The following is a 19,363-nucleotide window of genomic DNA, read 5'->3' as shown; positions in this document are numbered from 1 at the left end:
TACTACCGTTACTCTCACTCCCCAGGACTAATTATGTCCTATTGCCAGTTTTATTGTCTGCTAACCAAATACATCCTGGAGGATATTTAAAAAAAATATTGATTTATTTTGTGTATTCCTGACATGTTGGTGACTAAAGGTATGTACTGTATGATTGTTATGCATTAAAAAAGACTTAATATGAAGGCTGGGGACGATGATGATGATGATGATGATGATATAATTGAGCTGTAAAATGATGTGTGCATCACTGGGAAATGACTCGACTGTGGTGTTAAACATCTGCTGCCGATACTGACGCTGGGAAATCAGGGAAGTTCCACTGTGTTGTTCCTTAGGGGGGCTGAGTCACTCCAACACTTTGAGAGGCTGGTTTGACTGAAAATTATTACGTGTACTTTTGCTCCTGTGGCTCGGCTGGTTTGGCATAAATTAGTGGAAAAACAGTGGAAAGCTGAGTTATGAAACAAACCTGACCAAATCTGAGAGTTATTTTAGGGGGAGATACATGAGCTTCAGGAAACTTAGACATACCCACTTTGCAGGTGCAGGGTCCTCTACAGAGTCACACTCTCTTATTTCAGAAGTGAGAGCTGAAAAAAAAATCCAGTTTTGTCATTACAGAAGCGCATCCTGTCTCCATCCTAGTTTAGGCTGATCATGTATTTACAGTGTCTGAACTGTATCCGTGTTGTTCACCCGTCTAAAAGGTGTGCTTAAAAACTATCCTGACTTCTGAGTAATAATTCCCTGCTGAGTTTTGAGACTAGACTAGACTACCTTTCAGTGCTTTTCACTTCATCCGACATCACGTCTTCAGTTTCATGGACTAGAGTGCCTCCATGATGGCAAAAATTCCCAAATATCCAATTTGTTAACACCAGACTCAGTGATGGTAGGAGAGCTGAATACATTTCTAATATACCCCGAGTTCATCTGACGCACGATGGCTGAAATGTCTGGATTTGATCAATTTGAATAAATAAAGAGTAAACCAAAGGAAAAGAAGAACTGGCTCACAGCAAAACGACATGCTTCTGGGCAAACTTTTCATTGAATCACAATGTAAGAATCAAGTTACTTGATAAACCGGGTGCTCCGTCCTCCAGAAGAGGAAGGCCAGGCGCTGCAGTCGGAGCGAACATTACCATGTCAACAACAAAAACCTTTCAAATACATTTCAATAAATTAGGTGCAATGCTGCTGTGTTCAGATAAGTCATAACCTCCGTGCCAAACACATTCACCAGTCCTGTGGCCGGAGCAACTGGAACTAAGTGCTGCCGACTCAAGGAAAGACAAGCGCTCACCTGGTGGGAAGGTTTGGGAGGAGAGGGGTGCTGCACGGAGCGGTGGTCCGGACACAGGGGTACCGTACGCATGCTGGCTGACAAGGACAGTGTCATCAACATCTGCTGACTAAACCCCTGTGACAATGGACTTGCTACACTGAAAACACACACTGCCATATATCTATATGGAAGATGCTGTTCTGACTATCATCTTTAATTGTTCCATATTCTCCAGCCCTGTCTGCACATTTCTCCCGCTGCTATGCTCCACTTCTTTGTCGCTGGACCCTTACAAGAGCATTTAAGAATGTATGCTCCGTTTCCATCCAGTACAAAGACACTATCTGGTGAGTGTTTTAACACGTGGGGCTGTCATATTCAGGATCAGTTAGAGGGATCAGCCTGCCTGCCAAGTAAGACCGGTGTACGGGGATTTAGTTTCGAGAGGAGCGGTCACTGGGCAGTGTGGTGGGAAAGGTGGGTCAGACTGTCCTCCTGCTGTGAACGATGAACCTGAACAAACGAGCCTCTGATCTGCAAAACACATTGAGGTTTTCTGAACATCTGACTGATGAGGGATCAGTACAGGGCTTCAAGTCAAAGACATGAGGACATTCACCTCTTCACTCCTCACACTAAAACCACTAAAATGTCTAAATGCAAGTGTTTCAGGTGCATCTGTATAGCCCTTAACTGCAGTTTCATTATAAGACAGTGGAGCATAACATGGTCAGATATGTGCCGGTACCCTTGTGTCTAAACTAAACGCTGCTGACAATTCACAGCATTGAAATGGTTTCAAAAGTTATTACACCAGCAAAAAGCTGAAGATAGTGTTACCCCTTAGGAGAACATCGAAAAAGGCTCTTTTCTCTCTCAAAGGACTAAAATGTTTGGACAAAATCAGGTTACATTCAAGTGCATGTTGTCTGACTTTTAACCTGTTTCTGGCTCCACTTGCTCTCTGCCTGCACATGTGACTATCCTTAAGACACATCATAGGATCTGTCAGTGTCCAGTCCGTTATGGGCGTACACGCCATATTGGTCCCAGCTAACTAGTCAGCAGCCTTCTTGCAGTTTTCTTTGGCTAGTCTCAGTCTGGACAGAATGTGTTTCTTAGGGAACTTTAAAGTGGTACACCCAAACTGACTCACGCCTCCAGTGTCTCCGGGGAGTTTCTCCCGTCTCTGGACCCAGCTGCGCCAGCCGGGCTTCCAGCAGTACACGCTGTCATAGAACCGGGAGCCATTCTCCCCACCCAGCACATAAATCCTGCGTTTCCACCTGGCCACACCCCCAGCTGCAATCCGCCGCGGCAGCCCGGGAAATACCACAGGGCTCGGGGCTCGGTCGCTTCCACCACCGGCACCCCCCCGCTGCTCCGCACTGACCATCACCCCACCCCCAGTCACCTCCCTCTCTATGCCGGACCCCCTGCCCTCTCTGAAAAACAGCACACGCCCAGTGGCGTCCAAAGTCTCCAGATTGGTGTAGTTTCCGTCCAGGAACTTGGTGGTATCCCTCATGTATCCCCCAATGGCGCAGACCCCTCCTCGTACTGCTACTCCTCCGGCGAGGCAGGTGGCGCCAGAGTCCAGAGCCACTCGTGTCCAACAGTCAGTTAGGGTGTGATAAATAAGCACCCCCGAGTGGACCACAGCCCGGTTCTGTTCAAGTGTGGTTCCACCCAGAAGGTACAGCCGTCCACGTAATGCGGCGCAGGCAAAGGCGCGTAAAGGAAGCGGTAACCGAGGCCCCGGGGCCCACTGAAGTGTAGTCAGCTCCAGGGTCTCACTGGAGTCCAGCAGAGCTGAGCGGTTACTACCTCCCAAGGCATACAGTGACTCTCCACAGCCCAGCAGGCCTAGCATGGCCCGGGGCTGAACCATTGAAGGCCGCTCTATCCAGCGGTCCAACACTGCATCGTATTCATGCACGGCTGCAGACACAGAGCCTGTCCGCAGGATCCCCCCCGCTACAAACAGCCGGTCACCTAAGGCCGTACAGCCGGGACTCACCAGTGAACCCAGCGCCGCTAACTTCTCCCACTTCCCTGTCCGAGGATCAAAGCAGTCCACCGTGTAGTCTCTTGCAGCTAAATTCTCATCTTCCCGAGGCGTCAGGTCCACGCAGACGATCTTTTTCTCAAACATGCCCTCCCGTGGTCTCAGAGGTCCCCCGAGGCCCTCACCAGCTGCAGCAGGCCCCAACTCCTGGCTCAGTCTCCGGCTCTCTTCCTGGGACAACAGGCCCGGCCGCAGGTGGTGAAGCAACGCCGGCATGTGGGCGTAGCGATCTAAGGGCTGGTGCTCTGCCCAGCGGCGAGCTGCGTCGTACACCTCAGCTTCCGAGTCCACCCCGAGACGATCGGAGCTCAGCAGGCTGCCTAAGGTGCCGTGGTCCAGCAAGAGGAAGTCCTTCTGCCGGGCCACCCGGGGGAAGTGCTGGGCTACCAGCCGCAGTGAGGCACGCAGCAGCAGCTGGTCATGGTGAGAGCGAGCCAGAGAGTACATCCCCAAGCAGTTATCCACCGAGAGGTGCTCAAAGAGAAACCTGGACACATAAGGGTGGAGAGAAATTGTGAGAGAAGAGACAGAGGGGGAGAAGAGAGGTTTCAGATCAGGTTTGTTAACTCAACATTAAAGTGACGGCCCTCTAATGAATAAAGCTGTAAACTCGATCATGCGTCACTTTCAAGCAGCAGATTACCTGGAGCACAGGTCTTGAAGGGGCATGACCTGAAGCCGGTTGGCAGCCACAAACAGATCCTCAGCAGTGTCCAGAGAGAGACCCGCCTCGCCGGTGTACACAAACTGGATGACGGTCTCCATGACAGACGGCGTCACTTCCTCTAGTCGAATCTCTGTGAGGCGGGATTCCACCAGAGGGCTGGTGAACATGGCCCGAAAGTACGGACTCACGGCTGCGAGGAGAACTCTGTGGGGAGAGAAGGATGGTGGGGGATACGGAAGAACACAGAAGACAACCGTTTATGTGAAGGTTAAGACATTTCTACATTTTACACGGCTTAGTGTCTGTCTGTACAGTTACTCTTTGACACCAAAGAGCAAGATCTACGTTACAATAGGTGGTGAAATGATTATCAAATGAATATGCACTGAAAGAAAATAGATTTACTTGATGATTTAAGTAATTTATCAAGTAACCATAGTTATATTTGGTGGTTATAGTTTTGTAAATGGTTGGCCAAGACGCTCTTGTTGATTACTGAACAAAAAGGCTTCATGGCGGGTTTTGTCTCTAACGATGCCTTTGCAGGATGAAGCAGTCCCACCTGTGACACATGAACTTCTTCCCCTCCACCAGCAGAGTAACATCACACAGCTGCTGAGCATCCAGGAGCTGCTTCAGTCCTGCAACACAGCCGACAGAGGAGGGCGAGGACAGAGAGGAGGGGTGGGGGAAGCATTAGACAGGGCAGAGGGGGGCAGGCACAGAGGGGGTTTGGGCAAACAGGTCAAACTAAATGAGTCACTCTCTAACTACAAGTTTTCAAGTCCCCACGACAGCCCCTTATCCTCACCATGTGTGATGTAGTCTCCCAGCGGTGTGGTGCTGTCATCAGGGAAGTCCTCTTCCTCAGAGTCGCTGTCTGAGAGAGGCTCCGCTCCCCCTCCATCGCCATCCTGCCACGGCTGGGGGCGCCAGGTGACTGTGCCCCCCCGCACAGCATTCATCTGAGGTCCAGGAAGATGTACACAGACACTCACAGGTTAGTTATTACCACTTATAATAACATGTGATCAGAACAACTGAGGTGTCTCTCTGCCTTGAATGCAGCATGAATGTAGAAATGAGTGTTTCTACACTGAAATAAAAGAAGATGCTGTTTTTAAATGCTGTGGAGAGGCTGCATGCAGGGCCTGGTGGTAACAGACGGGCCTCTGTACCACAGAGAGAGGCCTTCAGAGCCGTGACCCAGATAACACTCAGTGAACATCTCTGCCTGAGAGGTTCATGCTGCAGCTCCATTAGAAGAGGAGGACACACTGGTGCCTGCAGTGTGTCTCCACTGGACCAGCAGGGTCCTTCATGGAAAATGTCTGGCTGAGATAAACTCCGGGGACATCTGACTGAGGTAGCTCACCTTTGCTCTTCTTCTCGTTTCCACCGTGAAGGCTGGTCGGGTCTCCCTCTCAGCAGGAACTGGTGCGGCAGTCTGGGGCAGGCTAACAGGATCCGAGTCCCCGGTTGTTACCAGAGGCTCCGGGAGGCTTCCCTCGGTCCCATCTGGGTGTCGCGGTGCTCCGGGCTCGGCTGAAAGGGCTCGTCCCGGCCTGTGGAGGACGCGTCAGGCTCCTGGCCCCGAGCACACCATCACCCCCGTTAACGTTAACGTTACTAACGGACGGACCAGACTAACATTAGCTTACAAAGGAGCCGTTCCCCCCCTTATACATCCACGGTTCCCCCGGCGGACAGAGGCCTGTCGTCCTGACACACTGCGGTCCACTTCGGCATCGTGACACCCGTCCGGCTCGGCGGAGGGACCGGGAGGAGGGCCGTTTTAGACCCCACAGGGCAAGAAATCGGAACTCGGTTCAGGTCCGGTCGGCCGCACTTGTCACGTCTCAACCGGATTACCGTTAAACTTCCGCTCATCTGATTGGCTGACCTTTGGCTCGTGACGATTGTTTGGAGCCGAGGCTTTTTTTTTTCTTTGGAAAAAATAAAATAAATAGAAATCTTATCCACCCCCTCTTTGACCACGGCTGTTCTGAATGACAATGCTGTGTTTTTAGAATAGTATTAAAATAAAGTATATTCGCTTTATCTTTGGTCAAATTCAGAAACACTCATTACGCATTCATGCTGCGTTCACAACGGATACGACTGTTTAGCGCTGCCTCGCTCCACAAGCAGCTAAAGGAGGAGATAAGAAAGACCAAGAAATGTGCTTTGTAATATTTGATGGTGATTTCGTTTAAGTGACAATATTTAAACATGAATTCAAGCGCGTGGAGAAAGGCTTGATCACATGTTTGACCATGAACCACCACAGAGAATAGTTATTCCTATTTCCCCTGAATGCAGCAGTGTTAACGGGACAAACATGGCGGCCCGCATGGGCATGGTGGTCAGGGCTGGAGCCGCTGTCCTAGCTCTGTTAAAGCCGGCAGGTCGACAGTGTTCCAGGCCGGGGACACATGTGTTCACCCCGCTCCGCTGTGCGCACGGAGCTCGCAGCAGTCTGTACGAGCATGTCCGTGAAGGTTACAGCGACAGGCCCGAGCTGGACATGAGAGCCGTGTGCGAGGACACCGACCGAGTGATGGCCAACGTAGAGAGCAGGAAGGGGGACCTGCGGGGGGACGACGTCCGGAAGATTGTGAGTGTTTCTGGATCTTCTGTCAGAAATACTGCTGTGGAGCTGACGGCTGGCTGTACGTGTATTACTGCACCAAAACATGTTTATTAAAACTAGTCTGATGAGCTGTGGTTGGCGTCTCTAACAAACACAGTGCAGTTTTATTTCTATTTCTGTGTCATGCCCACATGGGATTACAATACACCTGTATTTCATAACACATACATCTTGGTAACAAAGTATGTACAAAACATAAAGCATATCTTCTTTCAAATGAGATTTGAAATGATAGAATATACCAGCAGGTCACTATTGTCAAACACAAAATGACAGGGACATAGACAGTATGTGTAAGTCATTCCCAGTCTGTTAATATGTTGTAAAATAGTCATAATAATGGTAACTCATGTTTGAGTTAGAACTATGAACATCATTATTCTTTCATACAAACATTGGTTCAAGTAAATAAAGAGTGTCCATTGATCCAATATGTTGACACAAGAAGAATTGGACTCATCTGTGTGTAGCTCTCACCACACCTGCATGCTGTAAATAGCAGTTGAACCCTGTGTATTGAGCATCATGCCTTATTGTTCTCTGTAGCAGAAGGTCACAGTCGGGGAGAAACTGCCACCTCGTGTTGTTCATTCATGAAACTGTACTGTTGAATCTCCTCTCTTATTAAATCTACTAGCCACAGTAACACTTTACCTCATGGACACACTGATGATGGCAGAACTGCTTTAAATGGTTTTCAACTTCAATTTGACCTCAAACTAGATTCTTACATTCCCCTTGGAGATTTTAAAGCTTCGTTATCTGATGTTTTCAATGCTGAAATCTGTTACATTCAAGCCCCCAGCAAATGAGTTCACACAATGGTTAATCTCTGTTTATTTGACAGTGTACTGGAGGTTTTAAATCTGCTATGCTGTGTGGAAGAAGACTGCAAACTAGCAAGTGAGACCATAAACTCATTAGGAAAATGTTTACTGAGCTGATAAATCAAGTGAGAAGTCGGCTCATTTTCTCATAGACTTCCATCCAATCAGACTTGTCGCCAAGCCAGTGGAGTCGCTGGACATTAGAAGGAATGCAGGTTTAAGGCAACCATAGTGGCGAAGGAAAAACCTTAGAAGAGAACAAACTGGTGCTCCAGATAAAAATGAAACTCTAAATGAATGACTAAATAAGCATAACTCTCAAATTGGCACATGTCATGGGTGTAATTACTCTCAGTGCTGGAGGGGGGAGACAAAAGTTCCACACTCCAGGTTTAAGGGCCATAGAGAGAGAAATGTTTTGACTTTTTCAGTGTCTACCAGCATTTTCCTGTCTTTTCAATTGATCTCATTTATTGTGTGTGTGTGTGTGTCTGTGTGTGTGTCCACATTGTAGGTGTGTGTGTGGCAGGAGCTGCAGGCCGTGAGGACAGAGATCTCTGGGCTGGAGGAGCAGAAGAGACTCATAGGGGACACAGTTAAAGAGCTAGTGGTCAGTAAGGGTCATTACGGCCACCAGGTTTCTGATATATGTGTTGTTTCTGTTAAATTAATAGAACTTTTAGATGCAAATTCCCCATTTTTACATTTCCCCATTGTCTTCTTCTGTAATTTGATCTTTTGTGTACTCATAAGTTGCAATTATACAAAACAGCATCCATAACTGTCACATAAATGTTCTTTTTCTGACAGGCCAAGGCGGACAAGAAAGCCCTCGCCAATGTAAGCTCCGCTCCGACACTCTGAATCTATCTGTTGGATCAGTCAGTCTTGGCGTTGTTACTCCCCTGTCATTGCATGAGTCAACTGTGCAGCAGATCTTCTGTTCTGAGTCTTCGTTGTTGATTGTGCAGCTTCCAGAGTACACCCAGGCCCTGCAGCGGGGGCGAGAGATCCGCAACAGACTGAAGCACCTGTACCCCAAAGAGGCAGAGCTGGATCAGGAGCACTATGGACAAGCACTCAGACTGCCCAACACTACTCACCCTGATGTGGTGAGGACACACACACACACACACACACACACACACACACACTTTGAGGTCGTGGAAACCACAATGCAGACCAAAATTTGTTCTCATAACTCACACACACACACACACACACTTACAAAGTACATGTAGTCTGGTACTAATTTTTTCCTTCCTCAGCCCATTGGAGACGAGAGCCAGGCGAAGGTGGTGGAGCTGGTTGGACAGAAAGCAGGTGACTGATGTGATCTATGTTGTGTCAGATCAATAATAAGCTGAAGGGCTTTACCTCTGTGAGGGTTTGAAAATACAAATCTCAAAATCTTTTTCTCTCTGCTGTAGAGTTTGACTTCAGGCCCAGGGGCCACGTGGAGCTCGGGGAGGAGTTGGGTCTCATCAGGCAGAGGTGAGGAGGACTCTGATGGTTCCACTTATATTCCTCTTGTGCGCACTATTCAGTTAAACTGGTTGTTCGTACGATTGAAAGAAAACTGAAGCAAAGAAGACGTTGGTCCTTTTGTTTAGTTGGCCAGAGGGTTGAGAGCACAGAAATGAACGTACAGATATGGGAATACATAATATTTGACATTTTAATTGTTAAGTCTGCCCTCATCGATGTGAACGGGGATCATTATGCATTGTTTCTGTGTCCTCTCCTTCAGACATCTAGCTCATGTCTCAGGCCACAGGTCGTACTATCTGAGGGGGGCAGGGGCCAGACTTCAGACCGCACTGCAAAACTTTGCCCTCGACACACTGCAGCGACGGGTAAGCTCGTGTCTAGAGCTGTTAGATGTAAAGTCTGCACGGTGACTGTGTATAATAATAATAATAATAATAACGATAATACTACTACTAATAATATTATTATGTGAACATGTAGGAGAGCCAAACTTCTAAACTTGAGTTTTCCCTGTGACTCCTGCAGGGCTTCATCCCCTTGGTCGTGCCTGACATGCTGAAGGGGGCAGTATTTGTGAGTACAGAGCTCTGTGCCATCTGTTTGTAACTCTTTTCTGTGGTTAGATATTAATCTAGATTAGTTAAAACACTCGTAGCAGTTTCAAGACCAAGCATCTTTAAACACCATACAGTGTCCCTGTCCTCTTCTCCTCATCGCCACCGTGGTTCTTCCACCTCCAGGAGGGTTGTGGGATGCAGCCAAACGCACATCGCTCTCAGGTTTATTCACTGGACACGACCCGTTTCCCAGACCTCAACCTGGCTGGGACTGGAGAGGTCGGAGTAGCAGGTGAAACTTCATCCTTCCCTAATGTTGATGTCCTAATGTGTTGTGTGGTATAAAATATTGAGATATCACATTATGTGACTATAATGTATTGATTGAGGGCTGATTAAGATGTAGTAGGAACTGATACGTGATGGTTAGTATGAAAGGAGTGTTAAATATCTGAGGTAATAGAATATGTAGCGTTAAGGAGGAGTTGGAACCTGCTAGTATCGGGAGATGGTGCTATAGGATCAGTGGAAATTAACAGCTGATCTGTGGAAGCTCACAAGGTAGTGATCAGGTCAGAATAAGGTCAAAGGGACAAGCTCCTTATAGAAGGTGGTATCATTTAATTAGTTGGGGGCAGATGTTAGGGGGCAGGCAGATGCTGATTTTTGGGTTATAAAAGATGGAATCTGTGCATGGTTTAGTTAGAACGGTTCAAGTTTTCTCCTTGTTCAGGTCTTGGGCTTTGTTGTTGTCGACAATAAATCTATACTGTGCTAAACTCTGAAGTCTCCCGGTGCCTGTTTGGAAAACTTAGACTCTGAGAAAGACTTTGAATTTGGAAAAAGTTTGACACTTTGGAATAATTTGGAGCCTGGACAGAGAGGATTGACACTTAGTCTTCTCCCTCACACTTCGACAGTTGGACTAATTGAACTTGAACTTATTGGTGTTTGCTGCTGTCAGTCAACATGTCCTAGTCCTGTTTGTTACCAGTAAAATGAGCTGTCATGTTTGGTTGTAATCCCTGGAAGCATCCATTTCACAGTAAGCACTTGTGTGATGTGTGTCTCTCTTCTCCAGGCTTTTTCATGGATCATGCAGTCAGCTGGAAGGACCTGCCCGTCAGGTGAGAGCGGCCCTCACTCCTGCGGATGCCGTTTACGTGGAGTACTAACAGCTGACGTAATGTGCTGTTGTGTCCCGCTGCAGGTCGGTGTGCAGCAGCACCTGCTACAGAGCCGAGACCGACACGGGCCGCGAGACGTGGGGCCTCTACAGAGTTCATCACTTCAACAAGGTTACACGGACAGTGACACTATGTTAGAGACACAGGAGCTGTATGGATGAATATGTGTTCAGAAAACACACTGACCATAAGAATGTTACTTCAAGTCAGTCTACTAATCAGTATCTGGTTTTCAAAACAAACAAAACTGTAATAAATCTGAAGTGCAGCATCCTATGGTCTGTTATTTCTGTACAGCAGACCGTTGCTATGGACACGGACAGTTCTAACAGTGGAAGCTATAGAATAATCTTTAAATCAACATTTTCTGTCAAATTATGTGTGTGCAGGTAGAGATGTTTGGAGTGACAGCAGATGAGACGGGAGAAGAGAGCACTCAGCTGCTGGAGGAGTTTGTATCTCTGCAGAAAGAGATTTTCTCTGCACTGGAACTACACTACAGGTTTGTACACACACACACACACACACACACACACCCACACCCATAGATCCACTCAATTGTACATAGTTTTTAGAATATTCATCTAAATTCGATGTTTAGCTCCACGTTGTGTTTGTGTGTGTGTTCCCTCAGAGTTCTGGACATGCCGACACAGGAACTGGGTCCTCCAGCACACAGGAAGTATGACATCGAAGCGTGGATGCCTGGGAGGGACAGCTATGGAGAGGTCAGTCACACTACGGCACTGCTCTCCACTTGCCTTATTTTGACATCGTAAGTCAGATGGATAGAAAATGGCTGGAGGTCAGCTGAAACCTGCGATAAGTAATGCGAGCAAGTGTGCTGGGAAGTAGAGGACAGAAACCAACGCTGTCACTTTAAAAGTACCATATTTCATTCATGATCTCCTACATTCATAATAGCGAGCAGAATCTGTAACATGCATGCAGGACCACAGCTAATCTAACAATAAGGAGGTAAATGTTGAGCATCTTCTATTTCCTAAATGACACGATGGAAAGGTGGAAAAGATGATGATGGTACTGCAGGTGTCATGAATGTGAAACAGGTCTAATGAGGTGAAGATGATTACAGATTAAAACCAGGCCTGACTATTGTCGCTATATTAGAGTCATTTAGCTGTACTTTGCTGCTGATTCTGACTGCAGTTCTTCTCTCTCCCCCCCCCCCCCCCCCCCCCCTCTCTCTCTCTCTCTCTCCCTCCATATACATATATATTACAGATTTCCAGTGGGTCCAACTGTACCGACTACCAAAGCAGACGCCTGAATATCCTGTATGAGAGGGAGGACGGCAGCCTGCAGTACGCCCACACAGTAAGACTGCAGATGAGGCAGCACTGCCGTACATTCCTGCGGGTCTAGCTCACAGCTCTATACCACCTCCGTAATGTGATGTATGTGTTTTTATTATGTCTCTAGGTGAATGCTACAGCATGTGCCATCCCCCGAACCATCATCGCTATCCTGGAGACTCACCAAACCAAAGTAAGATGCACAAAGGTTCCCAAAACCTGGAAAACCTGGACAGATAAAAAAAAAATTTTATATATATAAAAAAAATGTATGTATATATTTTATATATGAAAAACAGATGAAAATCATCAGACACTGAGATGCCACTTCAGCTCAAACTGTTGCGGTAATCAGCATAAGGACAGTGTTGCTCAACAAGTCCAGTCACAATGTGAATGAAACACAAAATCCATCTGGATCCATGCATGAAAACACTCAATCCACACAGTTCATGGTACAACGTTCCCTGAAAACCAGCATGTACAAGTGTAGGCATTAATACTCATCCATCGATCATCACAGCATCCAGATGACCAAAATCATCACACAAGACTGGTGCGTGAAATCTGCTACAAAATACACACTCACACCAAAGCGGATATCAAAGCACTGAATTTACCTGTAGTGTCCTTCCTCTGATGTAGAGTTAGATCCTGCAGCTTCACCATCTGGACCTCATGGGTGCGAAGCATGGTCTATCTCAGCGAGAATGAGCTGTTTCACCACAACAAAGCCAGATTTCAGTAACAGTCATATTTGTCAAGTCCAGGATCAGTGTCACCACCTCTGCGTCCAGAAGGCGGCACGCTCCAGGGGGCAGCACACGCCTTTTCAAAACAGTCGTCAGTTCAGTTGGGATCAGAGTTCCCTCATCGTCACTGACAGAAGGCCGAGTGTGGCCACCTGTAAACCACTTCCTACTGAGCTTTCTTCCCTGCTTCAGTCAGACTCTTTCACAGAAAGAGCAGAAGATGATGACTAAGACGTACCGACACACACGTGTTGGGTTTGGACATTTGTTCAGCTATTATTGACAATGAAATGTGATAATATAAAAATGTATACCCACGTATAGAACTATATTTTTTACTATCTGTGGAGGGGGACAAACTGGAGGGGGGCCCAGACACTGAACTAAACATACCCTACCCTTTCCATCCTCCACTATGGCAGATGGGTATTTCCCTACATGCCCCAGTGTTGAAGTGGCTCCCCGCTTGACTGTTATAGAAACTACAGGGCTTCATTTGAAAGGATAAAATAATATTGACTTAAACCTGCAGTTTCCTCTAAACACATGTATTATTATGCAACAAATAAAGGCATATACACTGTTGCCCATAAAGTTGGAATCAAATGTTTTTTTCCCTCTTCTCATGAAATGATTGTGACAATGTGATTTATTCTTGATAAATAAAGTTTATATCTTCTCAACTTTATTGATGAAACTCTTCCAAACATATCACAGTGAAACTTAAACCACAATCAACCTTTGCAGACTGTGTATTCAGGCTTTAACTAAATTGGGGGTATTGAACAATTATTCCAGCTTTATGGGCAACAGTGTATATTCAGAACTTTTTTTCCAATGTATTTATTTACAGATGTTTTAAAATCATCCACAGTGTTACAGATGTTCTCTCTGTCTCCCCAGGAAGGAACGGTGAGTGTCCCCCGAGCCCTGCAGCCCTACTTGGGTCTAGAAGTGATTGAAAAGCCAAAGTACTCTCCACTGAAATACATCGGACCAAACCAGCACAGTCGACCACCGAGGCCGGCTCCCAAGACCAGATGACACCAACACAAGCGTTGTGCTGTGAGGCTGCCGTGCAGAGACCCCCCCCCACACACACACACACACAGTCAGACAGAAACTATAGATGTCTCATATGTCTGACTGTTTGACCTGAGTGTTTAAGGTGATGGGTCGGCCGTTGACCTCACAGTTTACTGTAACTGTACATATTTATGTCTTATCAAATGCCATGAAAGTGTGAATGTGTGTTGTCTGGCTGAGGTCCATGATGAGGAGAATCCAATAAAGATATAAGGGATTAGTCTGTGTCTCATGGTGTTCTCACACCCAGCACTGGTAAACACCATGTTATACTTGTATCAGTACACTGAATGACAGTGAGAGGGCTGGGGGGGGGGGGGGGCTGCAGATGGAGCACAGGCCTGTTAATGCGTGTTACATTACCAGCTGTAATAAAGCATCAACAGCTGATGAAGTAATAAGGCAGCAGCTTGTAAACAGAGTGGAGCTGTTGTGACGGTGCTCTGCTCTCTCTGGTCGTGTACGGACCATAAATATAGATGCATTTTATTCTTGTGCAGCTTCTTTCGCCCCGCGGATATTAATGTGCCAGCAGGGATGCGCAGAGCCTCAAACACTGAGAGCACAGAGCGGGAGACCAGCTGACCACATCCCTGGCACCTGAACAGGGTCTGGACTGTGATCTGGTCTCAGTCACCTGACACACACACACACACACACACACACACACAGGCTCCACCTCGCTCTGTCGGCGGGTGTGTGAAGGAGATCAGCCCGTTATTTGAAGGTTATCTCCTGCAGGAAGGTCGCTGCTCGGATCCTATGGGAGTTTTGATAACCGCAGTGCTTCTCTGGGCCGCTGTCGGAGGTAAGCATCCACTCACATCCGTCACAGCCGTCACCTTCCTCACACGGCTCCAGAGAGAGTGTGTCCGCTCAGGGAGACATGACGGTGGGCTGAAGCACGCGGCTGATGGCTCTCAGCTGGCTGCCGCAGCCTCGCTCCCGTCTGAACCCTCCGTGTGGGGGACCGGAGCCCACTGAAAGCGTGTTCTGGATCCTTCGTGGAGCCGACCGGAGGCGCACAGTACCGGCACCCTGACGGCGGAAGCCTCGGGGCTTTCAACTAATAGGCTCAACAGAAGCGCTGTTACATCACTTGTCGTGTGCCCACCTTTCTGGTGTCTGTTAGGGGTCGGGTGGAGAATATTTCACCGTTAAACGTTACCGACACCGTCAGCTCCTCGTGGGTAAAATAAATGCGAATTAAGGCTCCGCACAGGTGCGCGTGCCGACACGGGGACAGCTGCTGTGAAAGCGCGTTAATGTGTTGAAATAAGTGTATGCAGCCGTACATGGAGACCCCCCCCCCCCCTCCAAATATACATACAGACATGCGTCTCTGAACGTGGTAAATATCAGTCTGCACTGGAGGTACGCGCACTGTTACGCGCGCGGTTACGCAGTTACACCGGAGATAACCTACATAGAGCAGCAGATCAAAACTGTTTAGGGGTTTAACTTCGTGTGAAAACAACCACTGTCACATCCCACCCTCATGTAGAACAGCTGAAGCTGCTTCTACATTTTACAAAGATGCCACAGCAGCTGTAGGTAACAACATGTCAGTCCACTGAACGGTAGAGCTGCTCAGGGCGGACTAATATCATCATAAACTCATTATCTCTCAGCCCTACAGGTGCACACTCTCCTGACTCAGATGGGGCTCCAGTCTTTAGTCAAGGCAGCATGTTGAAGCTGAATCTGTCAAATCCTTTCCTCCTTCAACAAACTGCTGCGACTCATTGACCTGGACGGCTGGCTTTGATTTTTTATTTTCCTCTTTTCCAACATGGAGTTTGGTTGACCGTGAACAGCAGGACAAGCCAATACAACCAGATCAAGGCCTTAATTTGGGGGCCGGGGTGTCCCAGCTTAGACAGCCGGTGGAAAACACAATCACATGGACATGCTGAGCACTACAAGGCCAAACTGTAGGCAGCTCACATGTCTGCAGGGGGGTTCATCAGCGGCCAACGTATCAATAAGTCCTATTGATCCTGATCTGTCCCAATTTGGCTGCCTGCTGACACACACCACAGAGTTTAGATCAAACTTACGGTGTCTACATGTGTCATGTGCGTGAAAGGAGCATATTAACCTGAGTTTGTGCTGTTGTGTTTTCTAAACTGACCGAAACAACACGAGCTGACATTTAGATTGAGTGAAGACGAGGTGTCTGACCAGCATCATACGTTGTGCCTCTGTCAGTCCTCGCACCCTTACATGGGAACCAAAGGAAAGGTCACGTGGATTGTGATCTTGACTGACATTTAGGTCCTTGTGAGGTTTAGTGTATCTCCGTGAGAAAAGGCTCTGATGGCACTGCTTAGTGTGCCTTTAATGAATTACTGGCAGGCAGGCGGGCGGGGATTGGTGACTGATTTAGCCCTGGTGAGAAACTAGCTGTGAGCTAAAGCCTTTTGGGAATATCTGCATCCTGAGGGAGAGGGAGAGGGGGGTTAAGCTTCTTTACCGAGGTAACTGTGCTTACCCTAATGAGGGACCAGCTCCACCCAGCCCACGCAGGACCAACCATCCCCGAGTAAACAGACTAGTTCATCTGAGCTGCTCTGTCACAGTGTGGGCCACTTTGTGCTGCTGCAGAAATGCTAAATGTATTGATCTGTGTTCCCATTCTCCCTCACTTCTCGTCTCTCAGTGGGAAGCCGGCCAGTATCCTCACCCCTGAATGATGCAAAGGTCAGAAACAAGCTCTTTCTAGTTCTCCATCGTTAAGCATAAAACATACTGTATGCAATAGACATGTTAATTACTGGACCTGTAACTGTGTGGTTTTGTATTGTGCCTTTAGGTTGAATGTATTATTCAGGAGACGCTGAATGAAGACGGGTCACAACATGAGTGTGGCCCACAGCTTGCAGGTGAATCTCCTCATTAGTATTTTAACATTATATCTATAACATTTTGGACTGTTGCATCTAAACGCTTCATTAACTTTTAATTTAGTATCACATGAAAATATGAGATGAGTCTGTCACAAGATGCTTTTACCGTATTTGCTGAAATGCACCGTAGTGACTGATGGACGCTTTGACACATTCCTCTTGTTGTATAAAGGCATTTGTTGATACTCTGTCAGCTTTCTGTAGTCTGCTGTTGATATGCTGTTGCTTTAACGTATTGTGTCTCCTTATTCTTGCAGAGGAACTTGATGAAGTGCAAAGACATCAGGGTCTGCTCAGGGAGCTGCAGAAGCTGGCTGGTGACGGTACGCAGAGTCACACTGACTACAAAGTCTGATTTGGTGTTTTGTTTGTTTTTCTCTGAACTTTGTAAGACAAGTGATCTTTTCACCCCCAGTCACACACATGTGCTCATGCATTTTAACACCACGTGGCTCTGACTATTGCAGTCTGATTGTTGCAGAGAAAGAAAGGGATCGGGAGGATGAGAGGGACCGATATGAGTACAACCTGGCTGACGACGAGAGCGACCTCCAGCAGGGGGATGAGGAGGAACTGACCGAGCTTGGAAAAGAGACAGAGGAAGAGAAAGAGGACGAGGCTGAGGAAAATATCACCAGGGAGAAGATAATGGAGGAGCCACGGATTGAGGACATAGGGAGGGACACTGAAGAGGAGAGAGCCAAGGAGCTGGAGGAGCTGCTAGCTGAGGAGATCACCAAGAAAGGGAAGGAGGAGAGGAATGATGAAGAGCTCAAAGAACTGCTGAAAGAGCTGAAGAAGAAGCGCTACGAGGCGGTGAAGGAGAGGGAGCTCCACAAAGGCTCTGCGACGGAGCAGAAGGAAGAGTTGGAGGAAAAGAAGGAGAAGGAGGACAAAGAGAAGGGGGGAGAAACAGCAGAGGACTTGGAGAAGCAGAGGATGGATGAGAGGAGGAAGAACGAGGTGGAGCTGATGGTGGAGAAGGAGAAGGTGGAGAAGGAGTTGAAGGAGCTGTTCAAAGAGCAGGACAGCAAGAACAAGCCAGAGCAGGAGAGGGTGAGGAAGGAGAAGCAGGAGGAGCTGGAGGAGCTGGTCAGGAAGATGAAACGGGTGCAGGAGGAGGAGGAGGAGGAGGAAATGCCGGGTGGAAAGAAAGAGGATGGCGAGGATGACGGGACAGCAGAGGAGAAGATCGAGAGGAAGGAGAGTGACGAAGAGCAGGAGAACACAGAGAACAAAGTCAGGAAGAAAGAGGACGAGGCAGAGACGGTGGATGTGAAGGAACCACAGCAGAAGAGAGTGATGGAGAAGGCCAGCGATGAGGCCACGCAGCAGTTTGAGCGGGAGAGGTACAAGGACGAGGAAGAGGACCAGGATGGGGACCAGGAAGAGGACCAGGATGGGGACCAGGATGAGGAAGATGAGGATGAATACGTGAGAGAGGACGACGAGGGTCCGGAGGAGGAAGATGATGAGCAGGGGGGCGCCGAAGAGGATGAAGGGGAGGTAAGCAATAAAAGACTGTAGTATTGCTACTGTGGTGTTGGTCATGTGATCGAAAGCCTGCGGCCTGTGCCCGTGTCGAGTCTTATCTGGTTTTCTGTCCACAGGAGCTGCTGGAGATCGAAGCAGAGCTGCGCAAAGTGGCTGCAGAGCTGAGGGAGCTTCGCAGAGGATAAGACACACACACACACACACACACACACACACAGAGCAGACTGACAAAACCCTTTGTTGCACTCATAGTCACACATTCAGCTCACACATTTTCCATTTAACAGCCTTGAGATCCCCACAGCGTTCAGAGACATGTCTTCAGACGTGAACGTGTAAATGGAAATTGGTACCAACTCCACATACCGTTGTTTCCTTTCTGCTGTTGGATTTCCTGGAAAGGGCCGTCACTGCTTCCTTGACACCCATGCAAATGAGCGTTGAGGAAAAGGAGAGGCATTTTTTCCAGAGAATTTGAGAGACCCTTACGTCCACCCGTGTCCCTGTCTCAGTACCTGTAAATGCTGTTTGTAAGGTGATTTCACCTCATTTTTGCGAACCACCACGGGTGCAAAGCTTTCAGCACTTTCATTCACATGTTATTTTTGAATGCAGATTGCCAACCACACAAACACCACCACCTTTGAAATCTGAGTCCTGAATTCTTTTCTCTGATGGTATCATCCTCGATGGTGTGTTCTTGGTGGGATTCCCTACTATAAGTAATATGTGTATTTCAATATATATTTTGTGCAATAACTGATAACTGTGTAAGCTGTTCCTGCTGTTCTTAACGACACGTATTACTGATATCTCTACACAGGAGCAAGTCATTATTTCCTCTTCGTTTCTTTGATGATAAAGTAGAAACAAGGACTGCGTTTCATTTGGCTCACGCACTGTTAAAACCAGACTGTTTGTGACGAACCGGGGTGACACTAACAAAACTACAGAGGATGTCGAACTAGCGTTGATATTCTGCACGCCAGACACGTGTGTCAGATGCTCAAGTTTGTCTTGAGGGTGGTTAGGATGTAGTGGCAGGACGTGATGTACTTAGAGCTT

The 19,363-nt window shown here is 47.6% G+C and overlaps 3 protein-coding genes across 3 annotated transcripts; 2 read left to right on the top strand and 1 right to left on the bottom strand.

Annotated features, from left to right (window-relative positions):
- Positions 1-2,247: 2,247 nt before the first annotated feature.
- LOC139199624 (kelch-like protein 12) lies at positions 2,248-5,876 on the bottom strand. The gene is made up of 5 exons (XM_070828692.1): positions 5,402-5,876; positions 4,838-4,991; positions 4,589-4,667; positions 4,003-4,230; positions 2,248-3,846 (listed from the first exon to the last, which is right to left on the bottom strand). The coding sequence occupies exons 2-5, from the start codon at positions 4,989-4,991 to the stop codon at positions 2,349-2,351; spliced, it is 1,959 nt and encodes a 652-aa protein (XP_070684793.1). The 5' UTR covers positions 5,402-5,876; the 3' UTR covers positions 2,248-2,348.
- A 491-nt stretch (positions 5,877-6,367) lies between these two features.
- On the top strand, positions 6,368-14,103 carry sars2 (seryl-tRNA synthetase 2, mitochondrial). The gene is made up of 16 exons (XM_070828693.1): positions 6,368-6,643; positions 8,021-8,116; positions 8,317-8,346; positions 8,478-8,618; positions 8,775-8,829; positions 8,937-9,000; positions 9,257-9,362; positions 9,523-9,570; positions 9,738-9,846; positions 10,636-10,681; positions 10,765-10,852; positions 11,131-11,243; positions 11,376-11,469; positions 11,987-12,079; positions 12,185-12,250; positions 13,713-14,103. The coding sequence occupies exons 1-16, from the start codon at positions 6,368-6,370 to the stop codon at positions 13,851-13,853; spliced, it is 1,566 nt and encodes a 521-aa protein (XP_070684794.1). The 3' UTR covers positions 13,854-14,103.
- A 480-nt stretch (positions 14,104-14,583) lies between these two features.
- On the top strand, positions 14,584-18,603 carry LOC139199579 (uncharacterized). The gene is made up of 6 exons (XM_070828629.1): positions 14,584-14,703; positions 16,558-16,598; positions 16,711-16,780; positions 17,062-17,127; positions 17,286-18,310; positions 18,415-18,603. Exons 1-6 carry the CDS (start codon positions 14,658-14,660, stop codon positions 18,481-18,483), a joined length of 1,317 nt encoding a protein of 438 aa, XP_070684730.1. The 5' UTR covers positions 14,584-14,657; the 3' UTR covers positions 18,484-18,603.
- The last annotated feature ends 760 nt before the right edge of the window (positions 18,604-19,363 follow it).

The sequence above is a fragment of the Pempheris klunzingeri genome, chromosome 4 (genome assembly GCF_042242105.1).
Source record: "Pempheris klunzingeri isolate RE-2024b chromosome 4, fPemKlu1.hap1, whole genome shotgun sequence".
NCBI lineage: Eukaryota > Metazoa > Chordata > Actinopteri > Acropomatiformes > Pempheridae > Pempheris > Pempheris klunzingeri.
Note: the sequence above shows the minus strand (reverse complement) of the source record. Positions and strands in the feature narration are given on the sequence as shown.

What these genes read in the sequence shown, in the direction of transcription:
- LOC139199624 (XM_070828692.1), bottom strand. Translation starts at nt 4,991, where the DNA reads ATGAATGCTGTGCGGGGGGGCACAGTCACCTGGCGCCCCCAGCCGTGG. An exon ending in GGGAGACTACATCACACATG is followed by an intron (nt 4,668 to 4,837) that starts GTGAGGATAAGG and finishes GCTGTGTTGCAG; the next exon opens with GACTGAAGCAGCTCCTGGAT. An exon ending in CTTCAAGACCTGTGCTCCAG is followed by an intron (nt 3,847 to 4,002) that starts GTAATCTGCTGC and finishes TTATGTGTCCAG; the next exon opens with GTTTCTCTTTGAGCACCTCT.
- sars2 (XM_070828693.1), top strand. Translation starts at nt 6,368, where the DNA reads ATGGCGGCCCGCATGGGCATGGTGGTCAGGGCTGGAGCCGCTGTCCTA. An exon ending in ACAAGAAAGCCCTCGCCAAT is followed by an intron (nt 8,347 to 8,477) that starts GTAAGCTCCGCT and finishes TTGATTGTGCAG; the next exon opens with CTTCCAGAGTACACCCAGGC. An exon ending in GCACTGGAACTACACTACAG is followed by an intron (nt 11,244 to 11,375) that starts GTTTGTACACAC and finishes GTGTTCCCTCAG; the next exon opens with AGTTCTGGACATGCCGACAC.
- LOC139199579 (XM_070828629.1), top strand. Translation starts at nt 14,658, where the DNA reads ATGGGAGTTTTGATAACCGCAGTGCTTCTCTGGGCCGCTGTCGGAG. An exon ending in GCAGAAGCTGGCTGGTGACG is followed by an intron (nt 17,128 to 17,285) that starts GTACGCAGAGTC and finishes TGATTGTTGCAG; the next exon opens with AGAAAGAAAGGGATCGGGAG. An exon ending in CCGAAGAGGATGAAGGGGAG is followed by an intron (nt 18,311 to 18,414) that starts GTAAGCAATAAA and finishes TTCTGTCCACAG; the next exon opens with GAGCTGCTGGAGATCGAAGC.